The 15,625-nt window shown below is 40.5% G+C and overlaps 1 protein-coding gene across 1 annotated transcript in view; it reads left to right on the top strand.

Annotated features, from left to right (window-relative positions):
• LOC104965253 (tetratricopeptide repeat protein 28-like) overlaps positions 1–15,625 on the top strand; it is a 91,722-nt gene that overhangs the window by 53,847 nt on the left and 22,250 nt on the right. Inside the window, exon 3 of the mRNA XM_010794209.1 lies at positions 14,795–14,942. Coding sequence (XP_010792511.1) covers positions 14,795–14,942 — 148 coding nt within the window. The remainder of the gene's footprint in view (positions 1–14,794; positions 14,943–15,625) is intronic.

Raw genomic sequence — 15,625 nt, 5'->3', positions numbered from 1 at the left:
AAGAAGTTAAAAATAAACATTATAGCATTAACACAACTTGATATAGTAGTCCTGATGCCATTTCTATAACTGTGATGCAACCAAACACTAGTGGTGACATCATTAGCCATGAAAGTTAATTAAAGAGATCCTCTGACTGTATGCTGAAGAAGTAACCCTGGGACAGAGGAGGAAATAAGCAGTTAAACAAAGGTGTTAGTGAGAAAGAAAGACATTTGCACAGAAACACCGAACACATCACCTTGAGATCTGGTGATTTATTTTAAGTGTGACAGGTGTCTGCATGCACAAATGTTATTTATTTACGCACCTTCACTTTTGTCCTTTTCAGACAACGTGACTGTCTGTCATCCGTAGCATTAAAACCCTAATCCAGTGGAGCAAGAGGACACACGAGAGCAGGAGGAACCAGCATCTAAAACATGTGAGTATGCTAATGTGCAACTGAATAAAATATTCTGTCACAGAATAAAGCAAAAGCTGTTATTGAGTATGCAACTGTGTTGGCTAGCAGTGACATGTTACAGTGAGACTTGTTAGACTTTGCTCCCTTTTGATTTCAGGGAGAGATCTCTGACTCCTGCTGGGATGATAAGAACATCAAAGACCACCTGAATGCTACAGAAAACTGGAATCTGTATTAACAAACAGCAAAAAAAAAAACTTATTCTGCTGAATTACCAACTCTGAACGTAGTACTTTGATAATGCTACAACTACAACTTCTCGTAATTTAAACATCTGAGCAGAAGGTATTGAAAACACATGCATGCATTTCCTTCAGCATTTACCACCGAACTGATGTTTATGGAGAATGTGATTGGCTTCAACGATTCAACACACAGCTGGGTGCCAGACATAACAACGTCACTGCAGGACCTCAGCTTGATGAATCAATGTTTTCCAGTGTCTACACATAGACAGGAAAAAACAAAGCAATACTGCAACAGTCCATGTTTCTTAGAGCAGAAATGAGCCGAGTGATTTGCCAAACTGCAGGGAGGCAGTTTGTCCAGAAAGCTGCAGACTGAAGAGGACTCGCTGTGACGCTGAGAGGGGTCTTAGTATTCAAATCTGAATCTGTTTGAATGAATAACTTTCCTTTTACACTTCTAAATGTTTTGTTTTCAGTAGTGAACGAGGTATTCAGATCTGTTACTAAAGTAAAATAAGTAATTTTCTAAAGGCACCAATTGTAAACCTAATATTGTCAGATTATTGTTAGAGTATATTTTCGATTTTCTTCAGCCCTAGAAACATCCATATTTAAATACAACAAAACATACAGGGAGGTTTGTGCTTTTAAAAAGGACAGTAAAGGGATCCAAATGAGCTATCTGAAATGTAACCAAAGTGCCAAAAAAGGAAATACTCCACCTGGAACCTAGTACAGTACTTGAGTAGTCTGAGTTACAGCTTGTTATATTCTGCATGAATACCATAATAATACCATACCATTGTATATGTGTGTGTGTGTGTGTGTGTGTGTGTGTGTGTGTGTGTGTGTGTGTGTGTGTGTGTGTGTGTGTGTGTGTGTGTGTGTGCGCTCGTGTGTGTGTGTGTGTGTTGGGAGACAGAGATTTAGTATGTGTCGCTCTATGGTTCCTTTCAGCTGCATTATTGACACATTTATTGTTGTTTATTGCATTTACAACTGTTTTATAATTAGACTCGCTGCATTTTTATGTTTTAACAATTATCCTGGTGTCTCAACCACAATATAAAACCTCCCACAGTCATAGTAATAAAGCATGACTTTTAAAATCATCAGAATGAAGAAAACCTACTGTAACCAGAGGAAGATTTCACATATTATTATGTTAATGTTGTATATAAGTGATAATACACTCCAAGGTAATAAAATAAAATATTAGAAACCATGTTGAGTTGTTGCTCTGTAGCATTATTAAGTTAAGCGCTGAATTGATTTATGCATGGGTTGATCGACAGAAATTACATCAGCTATTTGTATCACCCATTCATTCATCTTTTAAGTCACAGTTATACCGTTTTTGTAATTAATAGTAAACTGAATATCTTAAGATATAAGCGATAGCTGTAAGTTCAAGGTAACACTCAAACGCTGAGTGTTGCCGGCGATGCATGAATACAACTTTTAATTAAGTTCTCCAGTCATCGATGCAATAAACAACTCCACCTGAAATATCACCACCAGAAGAACGCTTTTTCTCTGGCAAATGAGGAAATGATAAAGGTTGTAAAGAAAGAAGAAGGTAAACAGTGCAGAGAGAGAACTAGGCTTATCTTCAACATCAACACTGACTCATGATGGGGGTGCTTGCTTAGGCACTGTATAAATGAATGGAGTTAAAAAACGGGGAGTAATTTGTATATTTCACCCCTCATTTGGAGAATAATATTGGAAAAAATAAACCAAAAGTCTCCAAAGAGGCATTCAGTTTGGTCTCTACACAGTGGAAATAACAGGCTCTTGTTCTGGACAGAGTAGCTGAACTTTTTGATAATTGCCAGCCTTGAGAAACACTACTTCTGTGTAACAGCAACCTTACAAGTGATTTCAGACTGGAAGTGGTTACTGCTGTTACGTGCTGTAGGATTTGAATCAGTGACAGCAATCACAACATTCATCCGATATCAGAGGCTATTCTCCTGTAATCTCATCAAGTAATTTAAAAGGGTGAGTTGTATCTGAAAATAGAGGAAAACACCAGCAATAGAACACTATGAAAGGTAATTACAACAACTTATATCGTAGACATTAAACGTTCACGTGTTTCTATACAAATTTAGTTAATAATCGCAATTATCACCAAACGTTTTTATGTTTGGCTGAAGTGAGAAAAACCAAATCAAAATGTGACGCGCAAAAGAAACAGCCTTTGTGAAATAATCATGACGTACTTTGAGCATGTGACGGAGCTGCCCTTTATTTTATCATTCAATTCGGAGGACTAGCTGTCAAAACCCTCCATTCTTTAAACTTATTTTCAGATGAAGCAACACAACACAACTGATCAATCAATTTAAAGAAAGAATGACTTGTTTTTTGCCATGGGTAGTGAAAATCAAAAAATGCTGGTGCCAACAAAACCCTGTTTGACTCACAGAAGATGTTTTGAGATTTATCAGCATTTAGAGTGGACACGCTCTGACTGTGAGATAAAGTCTGCAGCAACACGCCGGCATCAGTCTGTGTGGCCTCCAGGCGCCCACCACAAATGAGACCATTCATCTCTGCTACCATACATGGCCGCTAACACTATCTTTCTATGTGTCACCAGGCACAGGCAGGCAGGCAGGCAGGCAGGCAGGCAGGCAGGCAGGCAGGNATGGTCTACTCTACTTGATGAAGTCAGGGCTCAATGCTAACTTTGAAAAGTGGTTGCCATTTTTAGTCACCTTATATTTTTAATAATTAAGATACTATGCAGTTGCATAGTATCTTAATTATTAAAAATATAAGGTGACTAAAAATGGCAACCACTTTTCAAAGTTAGCATTGAGCCCTGACTTCATCAAGTAGAGTAGACCATTGCAGAATACACTGTAGCTATGCACACATGACAATAAAAGCCTCTCTTGTATAGAAGCATGTGATCCTGATATTGAAGCTCAAGCGGGTGACAAGCGATTATTAACATTTTGAAGTTTTCAAAAAAAAATAAAAATAATAATTCTGACTTTTTCATCAAAATTCTGATTTTTTTCTCAAAATTCTGACTTTTTCGCAAAATCTCAGAATTTTGATGAAAAAGTAAGAATTTTTAGGAAAGGTCAGAATTTTGAGATTTTGAGAAAAAAAGTCAACATTTCGTGAAAAAAGTCAGTATTTTGTACACGACAGGATGTATGAGTACCTACATTTGGTAGCCCCCAGGATCTGGAAAGACCTGCCCCCCCATGTCAGATTGTCGCCCACTCTTGAAGCTTTTAAGTCCCGCCTAAAGACCCACCTTTTTCCCCTCGCTTACAAGTCAGTCTGAGCTACAATATGTCACTACCTATTTGTATGCTTTTATTGTCTGTCCATAGCTTTTATGTGCCTTGTATTTATTCTTATGTGTGCCTTTTATCTATTCCTGTAATACTATATTTTATTATAATGTTATGTTCATTGTGATGTCAAATGTGCTACATAAATAACGTGGTATATAAATAATTATATGGATTGGATTAGAGTCGAGAGTCTACAGACCTGACTTCTCCAATATTCATACAATAGTCTAGAGTCTAGACTATTGTAGGAATATTGGTCAGGTATATTGGAGAAGTCAGGTAATATATTGTTGTTGTTATATTTCAGGGTTTTTAATGAATCCACATTGTTACTGTGCTTGTTTCTCCTCCCAGACTTATGTACTTAGACGTGTTGCCCCTTCTTCCTGTGCACAGTTTTTAATGAAGTAACACAGGCTTGTCTTTTGTTGACACAGCTTCAAGAGAAATTGGGAGCGCTTGGTTTGATGCAAAGGAGCTCCCTGCTAATTCAAACAAGGCCGCATCATTGTCAGCCCTAATGAGCAGAGAGTTTATATCAAGCTTTACTCCTCTAATTATTCTCTCTCAACCGCGACCCTCTAAATCAGTCCTACAGTTGTGGTGTGGCACTTCACATTGACCCCCTTCTCTCTTCCCCGGCAGGTATATATATGCTCCCTCATGGTCAAAGGTTACTGAGGCAATCAAACGCTGCACGAGCACATGCACACACACACACACACACACACACACACACACACACACACACACACACACACACACACACACACACACACACACACACACACACACACATGGCAGCAGCCGCCGCTTGAGTGACAGTCTAATTACCCGGTGTAAGAGAACCAAACCCCTCCGCTGTACCGCAGTTAACAGGATCAGAAGGCCACTTGTACTCATCCCACTCCCCGATCCTCCTTTATGCATATTTCTCTTGTAAGCGCTGCTGTGTGTGTGTTTGTGAGTGTGCAGTTTAGAGAGAGGAAGAGTGTTTCAAAGATGGTGGCTGATACACGAAAAGGTCGAGGGAAAGACTCAGGGTCTGGGCCTACAGATAAAGTAGAGCAGAGAGAGCGCAGAAAAAGGGAATTGCTTTTGGTCACCGAGGGAATAAACCTTGTGTGTTGAGGTTAACTAGGATTACTTTTGTGTATGTGCGTGACAGAGAAAATGCTTTCTTTAATTTATGGCTCTCGGTTCAGAGTAATTCAGTCAAGGTTAGATATCTGGACTGAAATCCCACTCAGGTTACCCACACTGACTTTCAGCATGATAAAATACTCATTGAGCAAAAATAATGCTTGTTATGTGTATTTATGTTCAAGATGTTTACTAGAGGCTGCCAGAGAGTGAAGGTCTGAAGCAGAGGATCGGGTGTTTGAACAGCTGCAGTGGAGAGAGGTTGTGTGCTCTCTAAGAGGAGACAAAAAGAGAAAAATCTGTCAGCTGACTCTTTACTGTGACCTCGAGACATTTCAAAGGGAGATTGAAAAAATGTTTCTACTGTACAGCACTTATGTGTTGGCTTCCACTTAAACACTCCTTTCATCAACACTGCATCATGTGGCCTTGACGGAAATAGAAAAGCTTCAGGTTCCGTATGTTTTAGTATGACACCCTGACGACTGTTATGTAATTACTGAAAATTAAACTTTAAGTAATTAAAGTAGTCTTCTGTAAAGCACTAGCCCAATCCACTGAATGCTGAGTACACTTATCATTTCACCTGCTCGGAGTAAATTGATTTTGTTTTAAACTAGAGTGGAATAACTAAAACCAGTGGTAATTTGGTGAGATTATGATCATCCTGGCCAAAGTTACAGAGGGGGTGCAGCCATAACCCAAGCCCTCTTTAAAGGGGCCCTATTATGCTTTTTGGGGTGTTCCCTTTCCTTTAGTGTGTTATACACATTTGTGTGCATGTTAAGGGTCTGCAAAGGCATGAAACGCCTCCATTGGACTCCTTTGTTTACTTCTGTAACAAGGGGCTGGACATCTCTAAGCGTTTGACCAATCAAACAGAGCCGGCCAGCTGACCAATCAGAGAAGACTGGGCTCTGGTTTTCGACAGAGGGTGAAAAGAGGTGCTGCAGCACAGGGAGTATGAGAAAAAAAAAGAGCTTTTTGAACATTAAAGCATGGAAACATGTCACAGTAGAGACACTACATACCAATATGAACCTGGAAATTAGCATAGTAGGGCCTCTTTAATTACCTGTGTTGTTGGTACAAAAGGGAGAGCTTAACTTTGCAGTGCTGTGGTGTTTTTATAGTAGACACCAGATTAGGTGACTCAATGTTTTAGCCCCATATTTATGTGTCCCTCAACATATGATGTCTGGGGTGTCACATGCACTTACACATGCTAGCATCCATACAAACTCTGTTATACAAACTCAGAGAAGAACACAAGAGACATACACTCATCTGTGTCCTTGATGAATGAGGGTTTTTATGTCAAGCAAAACTAATTTTCATACATTTTAAGGGCTTACACGCAGCTCTACCTTGTTCCAGAGGTTCAACACACCACAGTACGCAGCCATGTGAAGCCATTAGACCGTTCTGCAGGCCGGAGCCCACAGCTGGTCATCTTTATTGGTCCCAGTGGAGACGGTCGTTATGGCCACTCCAACTCAATTATTGCATCTTAGTTAGGGTCCCAGCGAAATAATGATAAATATTCATGCAGATTAACCAGTGAGCAGCGGGTGTCAGTGTGTGTGCGAGTGCCCGTATAAATAAAAGTATTTGTTGGTAGATACAGGGACAAGTAATAATAGAATAGCTAGAAGAAAAACAAATGTCAGCTAACTGAAAGGCTAATTTGTGCAGTGTAAATGGCCAGAGTCTTAAGCTTCATGGATATAAACAGCTACTAAATAACTATTTAAGAACTAAATAAAAAAAATACATTTTAGCACCGGAACCTTTTCTTCCCATTAATCATCTCACGACCCCTGAGATTTATCTGGTAACCCTTGGTTAACCTCTTAAGCCCCATGGACCCTTCGGGGGGTCCGTGGGGCTAGCTTACTGTATATAATTTAAGCCTAGGTACAAACATCTCAATATATAGTAGCTACAGAACAACACTGAAATGTAGCTCTTACCTTAATGCATCAGTATTAACCATCAATTACAATCAGACCAGTCATGTGAAACATTTTATTTTTTGCTTTGGATACTTTTTGGCTGATAACACTTAAAGGTGGGGTAGGTAATTTTGGAGAAAACCAGCTCGAGTGCGCTAGAATTTGAAAATACACAACCGGAGAAAATCTGCCACTTCCTTACAGAGCCCCTCCTGCAACACACACGAACGGGCACATGACCAATGAGGGCACGAGATAAGTTTGTGCACAGATGGAAAGCTGACAGGCAGGTAGGCCATCCAGTTATTTAAGCCGGGCCGGCTAAAATGATTGGTCGTGCTTTTTACAGTACTACGGCTTCCACAGATGAAATATTTTTATGGATTTATTGTCAAAGCATTTAATATATTCATTGCTATCGGGATGTTAAGAGCATTCCATGGAATATAACAAAAAGTGTTTCTGAAATAAATTACATACCCCACCTTTAAGTGCAATTTTTAAATAAACATACTTTAAAAAAAGTATCTTCCCATTGTTGTAATGTGCATGTTGATGAACAGAATATGTCGACTCCCAGTCTTTAACACCAGCACTTCACTTTGAGATGGCTTTTTTATACATATTGACTCAGTTTCACCAAATTTCAAATGTTTTTTTCTACCAAACGACCTTTGTTTCTTATTTGTGTGAGTTGATATGTTTCCAGTTTGCTGTAAAGCTGCTTGCTCAGCAGCATTATTTCTCCCTACAGTGTTTTACAGGCTGACTAGTCCATTAGACGAACTTGTTTGAATCACGTCTCCCTGCAAGATGAGAGGGCTGTTAATTCCCAGACCGTGAGTAACTGCACATTGCTGCAGAGGTCTGCTGGTTTAAATTCACAGGGTTTGATCATACTTCACCCTGGTAATAAGGTGCATTCACTTCTACAAAGAGGCATCCTTGCAATACAGATTGCGGTTTTTAATGACTCCCTCAGACCCTCTCGCGCTCTTAAATAATGATCTCACTCTCTGAGGTTTACAGCACACTGCTCACAACTCACACAGCGTGACGTTCTATCACCTACTGTGGGATAAGTGGGGTATTGACTTGGCAAAATGAACCCTCTTGTCTTTAGTGATGGCCAAGTGATGTCAGCACCACCTATTGTTCCTCTCAAAGACAATAATTCGTCCCCTAGTTTCACTCTGAAGATTGCACCAGTAAACTGTGGATCTTACAGGATAAGGCTTATTTTCTGCAGTTGTGTTCTCGGTACACAACAAAAACAAAGCCTCCACTATGCCCTAAATAAGCACTTTATACTTTACAGAGTTTACAGTAGTAACAGTGAAATATACATGCACAATGAAGCAAAACCTCATGCAAAGTTACACAATTACAGGTTTTAAATGAAAAGCCAATTTTGACAGCTGTAAATAGCTTATAAGCTTTTTATAAATCTCAAGTGGATTTTTAATGCTTCTATTTGACTAATTTAAAATGAAAATCTAAATCCATTTAGTGACAGCAATGCAAAACCTTGGTTATTCAAAGCATTATAGCAGTGTATAAACATAAATATAATTAAAATGATATTTATTTCCAAATAACCTTGTGTGGATGCTTAAAGAAACTAAGGTGTGGTCTTTCCTTGGGAATAAGAGCACTACTGTAGGCTGTTTTCTATTTACCCTGATGTGTTCAATGTCATCATAACCATTAGCAAAAGGAAAATATAGGAACCAAGGTCTATGGTCTGTTAATACCAACACTAAACTAGTATTGGGGCTTCCAACTAAATCGTTTTTAGACCAGAGCTAAAATGGTGTGATGCTTTGGGAATCCTTTTGTCAAATGAAGCCTAATCTAAGATGTTTTTTTCTCCAGGCTTACAGGTGTGTCAGCCCCCTCCATCTCTAACAAATCACTCAAGGCCACATCTCCCTCCACCTCCTCTCCACACTGTTGTCATCTGTTCAGTCACGAGCAACAGTGCTGAAAAAATGATAAGGTTCAATCCACTTTGTGTACAGATGAAATGAGAGAGAAGGTTCTTTGTGTTTTGAGGCAGATTGTCTGATTTGCAAAGACATCAATCTCCATCATGTCTGGTTTATGTGATCCTCTCTCACTCGTGCTCATCCTCTCTCTCTCCTGCCACTTGTGTTGCCATCTGTTCTCGATTAATGTGAGTTACGAGCAGTAATTGAAGCATCTGTTCATCCGGTGTGCATCCTTTCCTCTGACACTCCAACATATAGCACCTCTCGCTACATCTCTCAATCTCTCCTTTCGTTTTGCTTTCCATTATGTCTCTCTCATACACACCGCTTGGTCTGCTGCTGCAGTGTTTTCAGCTGGTAGGTTGGTCCACCACTTGGATCCAGACTGAAATATCTCAACAACTATGAGATGGATTTCCTTGACATTTTGTTCAGACATTTGTTTTGCTCGGAGGATAAATCCTATTGACTTTGGGGATCCCATTACTTTTCTTCTTCTGCCACCACGACCATGGTCTTTTTGGTTTTGATTGAATTGTCTTACCTTATTTAATTGTGATTTGGTTAACATTCCCCTGAAAATTCAATTTGTTCCTAGAATTGATAAAAGTCAATACATTTATAAAAAGGTGGACGACACCAGTGGGCAAAGCTGTTCTGATTGGGATATTTTTAGGTTCCTCACTGTTTGCATATTATTTAAAAAGCAGCTGCTTTACTCTACAACCACAACTCATCTTAGGGCTCATCTGCTTGCTTTTCACCTACATGTGGCAGCGGAGTCACCAGAAACAAGTGGAGCAACATCAACTGTACAACATTTCCACCACATGTATCCACAAAGATCCTCACCAGATGGTTATAAAATGATTATACCTATGGGCCATTATTTGGGGATTTTGAAGGATAATGACAGATCTGGAGCCACAATATAAAGATCGTCATCGCACAATAACCTCAGACTGTTATATGAAGCCACATGGGAAAAGATGTAGACTATAGGCCTAATGAAGGTTGAAACACTCCCTGTACAGAGACAAATTGAAACACATACCATTTTAGTTCTAATTAGTTGGACCTTGACTTTTTGAGTGAGAGCTTTAGTAAAGTAAGGCTATTTTTCAAGATTTCTCTCAACATTTACCTGTTGCCCAGTTAACCAAAGCAATATGTGTGTGCCGGACAGCTAAACACTGATCTGTAACTTGCTAGAAAGCTTCGTAATGCAGAGGTGAGCTGTAGATTCATCTGATTATTAACTGTGTGTATCAGCAATATCTGTGCTATAGTAGTTTAGGTGTCTGTGTCAGCTTAAAATCAAGAGCTCCAATGTATATTTAAACACAACAAGGGGAAACATCAATAAATACACACAAATATAGGTACTGTAGATGCAAACACACTCACACATACAATATACCACCAGGATAAGTCTTGTCCTTTTTATTGATCAATTCACTTTCACTGACACAGACCTGTCAGCTGAAAGTGAAGATGCTGTCTTACTGCTGGATTGGGAAACGGTGTAAAATACCTGCAAACAAGACGTGACTAGAGCAGTTTGTGAATAGACTCTAATCTGACAAGATGCTCCAGAGCAACTGCTGAGAGGAAAGAAAAGCAAGACAGAAAGTGTGTTTCTGTGTGTGTGAGTCAGTGTGAACTGTACCCCCTGTATGTGCTTAGCGGGCTTCGCAGACTGACTGAGCTAATAGGCAGGATGTGTGTGAGCAGGAGGCTGGAAGAGGTGGTGAAGGCAGACTCTTCCTGCTGTCACTTTCTGTCTGGCTCTGGCATGTTTACACCCTTGATGGGGGTAAAAAGCTCCAACACACACACACACACACACACACACACACACACACACACACACACACACACACACACACACACACATAGTTTTACCTATTGTGCTGTACATTCAGTCAGACACAGTCATGCAGAGATAATTCCCGTCTCACATTGATTATAACTTCTCCTCCTCTGATGTAATCACCCTCATCTGACTGAAATTATCCTCCCGGAGCTTCCCTAATCAAGAATAGGACATGAATGCCTAAAAGAGAAACACTGCATCCTCCAAACGGGAGCCAAATCAGTGTGAGGGCGACAGATTTGAGGGGTAATGCTAAGTAGAGGTAGGCAGACAGGTGGGGTGTCCATATGTCGCCCCGCTATCCCCCCCGCTGCTCCCCTCTCCTGCCTGGATGGGGGTCAGAGGGCAGGCTGCTGTCTCTCTCTCCTCAGCATGGACACTTGGCATCATTGCCGCGAGCTGAAAAAGAGCCGCCATCCTGCATTTCAGCTATTGTCGAGTTGTATAACTACTACTGCTTTACAATGGTGTTCTTTCTGTCAAAAATGACCATTATGTGTCTCATTTTTAAGGGGAACTCGACTGACTTTATACATAATATGCATATAAGTGAGCTACTGTGAACAAAAGTAATACAAAACCTTTTGTGTCTAGGCAGCTGTGTGAAGTCTGATAAATGTCCTTAAGCGATGTCACAGCACTAAGTCTTTAGAAAGTCAGGAAAGAAAAATCTGGTTGTGCGGAGCATGGTGGGGACTCAGAAAGAGTTTACCCAGAGCTTCCTCCTTGCTGCAGGCTTGAGGCTACATAAACTGCTACTAGAAAAGTAAACTTGAATGAATTGAACTGTGAGCGGTCAAGTTGTATTGTGGGTAATGTAGGGACCATGTCTTGAAAAGGAAGAACAATGTGTGTTAGCACAAAGATGATATCTCTGGTACTGTGGCATTGGTTATGATCGTGAATCTGCAAATACTAAGGGCTATAGCAAAATATGTGGGGTAATCTCTTAGTGTTAAAGGTACAACTGTTTTATAGAATTAAAGGCTTTCAACATTCATACATAGACCTTTAGCATGCTCACAATGCATTTTGGTGAAAAACACAACTTTATACTTGTATTTACTTCTGGTTTTCCAGACTAAGAGTTTAGTTAATTCTGATCTGAAGTCAAATCTTGTGATTTTTTTTTTTGCACCGTGTTTCAGCTTCATGGTTTTACAGGGAAAACCCCAAAACAACAACATTTTTGGACAAGTGTCCAACGCTTAGCGGTTGTTTGGAAGACAGCGTTGTTTTTTTGTCAGTAGGTTTGGCACTGTCCATATTACTGAATCTGATTGTGAGAGATTGACAGACACAGAAACTGTATTCGAGGGCATCACTTGTTTGTACTACAGACGGCAGACAAATGAAAAGGCCATAAGGTTATTAAATAAAGAGGGTTATATTATCACTGCTGCTTTGGCTGATTTCTCTGTTTCTAAAGGGATATGACCCCAGCTGTAATCAGGAACCATTTATCCTCCTTTGTGTAAATCAACAGCGACATGACACCGTGTCCTGCTCACATTCTGCTCCCAACACCAACACACCCATTAAAGGCTTAATGTATTAGATTAGGCTTGACCCCCGGCTCTATTCGTTTCAATGAAGCTGCCTGAAGACGAGGAGAAGGACAAAGACAGTGGCGGGAGCAGAAAGTGGCAGGCGGGACAGGAGAAGCTGTGTAATCTAATTCCTCTTCTCTTTGTCTTCATACACTCACTGTCATGACAGATTATGTTTAAATGGGAGGGGAGAGGGCAGGATGATAAATGAGAGAGAAAAAGGGGGAGGAATTAGGGGGAAGAGAGAGGGAGACAGGACAATTAAGTTACAGTCTGTTCTGCAGAGAGAAGAAGAGAGGTGTGTTTGTGTGTGTCCTCCTCGTGAATTTAATGTCATGATTCATTGACTCCAATTTTGCTGTGAAATGCACGAGGGATCCCAATGAAGTGTGTGTGTGTGTGTGTGTGTGTGTGTGTGTGTGTGTGTGTGTGTGTGTGTGTGTGTGTGTGTGTGTGTGTAAACATTGTGCGATATACTCGGCTGAAAGTAAAAGGCGTGCTTTCAAAACCTTAGTTAACTTAACAATAATAAGTATTATGAGCAAAATTAAAGGTCCCATGTCATGCTTTTCCGGTTATTACCAGTCTCTGCATGTAAACGGTCTGCAGAGTCAAAAACCCTCAAAGTACACCCTGTAGCGAGTAAAACTCTTAACACAGAAAATACCTGTATGCCGCCTCGTTGGAGATTTTTCTTTTTCCATTTGTTTCTTCCGGGAACCTCGTGACGTAACGAGTACCCCATTGACCAATTGGTCCTAATGGACCAATCCGCGGAGCCGTTACGTGGAATTCCTCAGACACACACACTCAATCTTTTCTCAGCTGCAGCTCTGCGGATTTCTCAGCCTGAGACGGCGGGACGCGACGAGGCTGTGAGTCTGTTTGTGAGCACATACACAGACTCACAGCCAGGCTGCGGGTGTGTGTGTGCTCGGGCTGGGTTTCGCTGTGTCTCGCTGTCTCGCCGACCCGCAAACCACACCAGTAAGCCAGCTCACACTGTCCGCTCCTCGCAGCAGCGAGCCTCGCAACGTCCCGCCAACACGGCACCCAGACCCCACGCAGCATTCTCATCTGTTTGTCATTACTGGTGTCCTTTTCTTGTTGCTAACGCCATTGTAACACATAATCACTGATGTTCCGATGTAACGGTGGTGGACTCATCAGAACAGAGTGGGCGAGCTGACCAATCAGAGCACAGTGGGCTCATAGGGAGGGGGGGCAGGAGCCCCAACAAGCCGTGTAGGACAGAGGGTGAATACACATACTATACAGAGATGCTGTATGAGAAACCTATGTGAGATTGGAAAATTGCACAATATAAATCTATTCTAGTAGACCTCAACAATATAATTATGATCAGTAGAAATGGCCATGTCATGGGACCTTTAACTCAAAACATGAAAGTAAAAGTACTCACTGTGGAGTAAAATGTTTCCTGTCAGTGTTTACTACTTTATATGATGTATTCGGATTAATATTACTGCTGGTTTGTGTGTATTTTATTGTGTATGTGGTATAGTTTGATCCACATCATTGCACTTTGTTCAGATGTAACATATGTAGCCATGTTGTGCTGTCAGAACCACATATCTCAAAACATTTTCATCAGAAAAACAGCCTTTGTAATGATGCATTTTCAGATGATCCAAGAGGGTTCTTTAATAGCCTTTTTAGCTTATGAGGTAATGTTATTTTCTCAGCACATAAATGAACACTTCATCCATTCAAATTTTTTACTGGACAAGCAATAAAATATGTGATATAAAAACTAACCAACAGCTGTTGGAGTTGAATTGTAAAGAGGTATTAAAAGGAAATAAAGTAGATACATCTGCCATGAATACTAGCGTTATCAGTAGCTTTGCTCAGCTGTAGGGACTTGGCTTGGGAACCGAATTGTCGCTGGTTCAAGTCCCAAAGAGTTTGGAGTGTGGACTCGTAGCTGGAGAGGGGCAACCTCCTGGTCACTACTGTCCTTGAGCAAGGCACTGAACCCCCAACTGTTCCCTGGCACCATAACACATGGCACCCTATTCCCTTTTACACCTCGTTATAAGAAGTGCATGTGTGTATTACAACCTTATGTGTATAGGTCCTGTGCATGTGCCATTTGTGATCTTCTTCTTTTAAAGCACATGTACCTGAAAGTAATTGAGTTATTGTTGAACATGGAACTCACGCTTAGCTTCTGGCATGACCACAAATCAAGTCAGAATCACCTATCTTTTAGCCATAACAATTCAGAAGCAGATAAAAATGTAAAGGTCTTGATTCACTTTCTTTCTTCTTCCTGCAGGCCTACTTTCGTCAGGGGGTTGCCCTGCAGTACCTGGGTCGTCATGCCGACGCCCTGGCAGCGTTCTCCTCCGGCCTCGCCCAGGACCCCAAGAGTCTCCAGCTGCTCGTCGGCATGGTGGAGGCCGCCATGAAATCACCCCTCAGAGGTAAGACTGATCTAACATGCTGTGTCCTTTCAACCCTGTCTCCTAAAAATTACGTTCCCACAGAACTAAACTGCATTCTCAATTACGTTTAGCTAGGAACGTATTTTCTCCCACGTTACATTCGTTATGAACGTATCTCAAATACGTTTATTTTCTACATATCTTTGCCATTTATTGTCTTGTCTTGGCTTATGATAATGATAATAGTCATTTATAAATATCATTTTAGAGCACACATTTGAAATCAGTAGGCGAGGCTGTGATTTCGCCAGCTGTTACTCTCATGAGCGAGGCAGAAAATAATAGTTTTATCATGCCAAAAAGCTGCTGTGTCGTTTATTGCACCTCAAACATTAAAACAAATCCAGAGTTACGTGTTTCTGTACTTCCTCTAAGAAGAAACGACAGTAAAAGAAGATCTCTGTGGCTTCAGGCTTGATCGCCGTTCAAATGACAGCGTTGGTTTCCCCAAAAGTGGGCGGGGCTGTAAAGTGACGTAGATTTTACTCTCATATATTATTCAAAACCATTCTATTTAATTTAACGTAAATTACACGCCTGTGTTTTATCTTTTTGTTTGTTTGTTTTTATTTTAAATCGTATAATGTCGGACTTTTTTGATTATGATATGATATGTTATATAGGACATTAACGATGAAACAGAATATTGTTGTTCTATTTTT

The sequence above is a fragment of the Notothenia coriiceps genome, unplaced genomic scaffold (assembly GCF_000735185.1).
Source record: "Notothenia coriiceps isolate Sejong01 unplaced genomic scaffold, NC01 NC01_scaffold00037244, whole genome shotgun sequence".
NCBI lineage: Eukaryota > Metazoa > Chordata > Actinopteri > Perciformes > Nototheniidae > Notothenia > Notothenia coriiceps.
The sequence above is the reverse complement of the archived record's forward strand: the minus strand, read 5'-3'. Positions and strand labels throughout refer to the sequence as shown.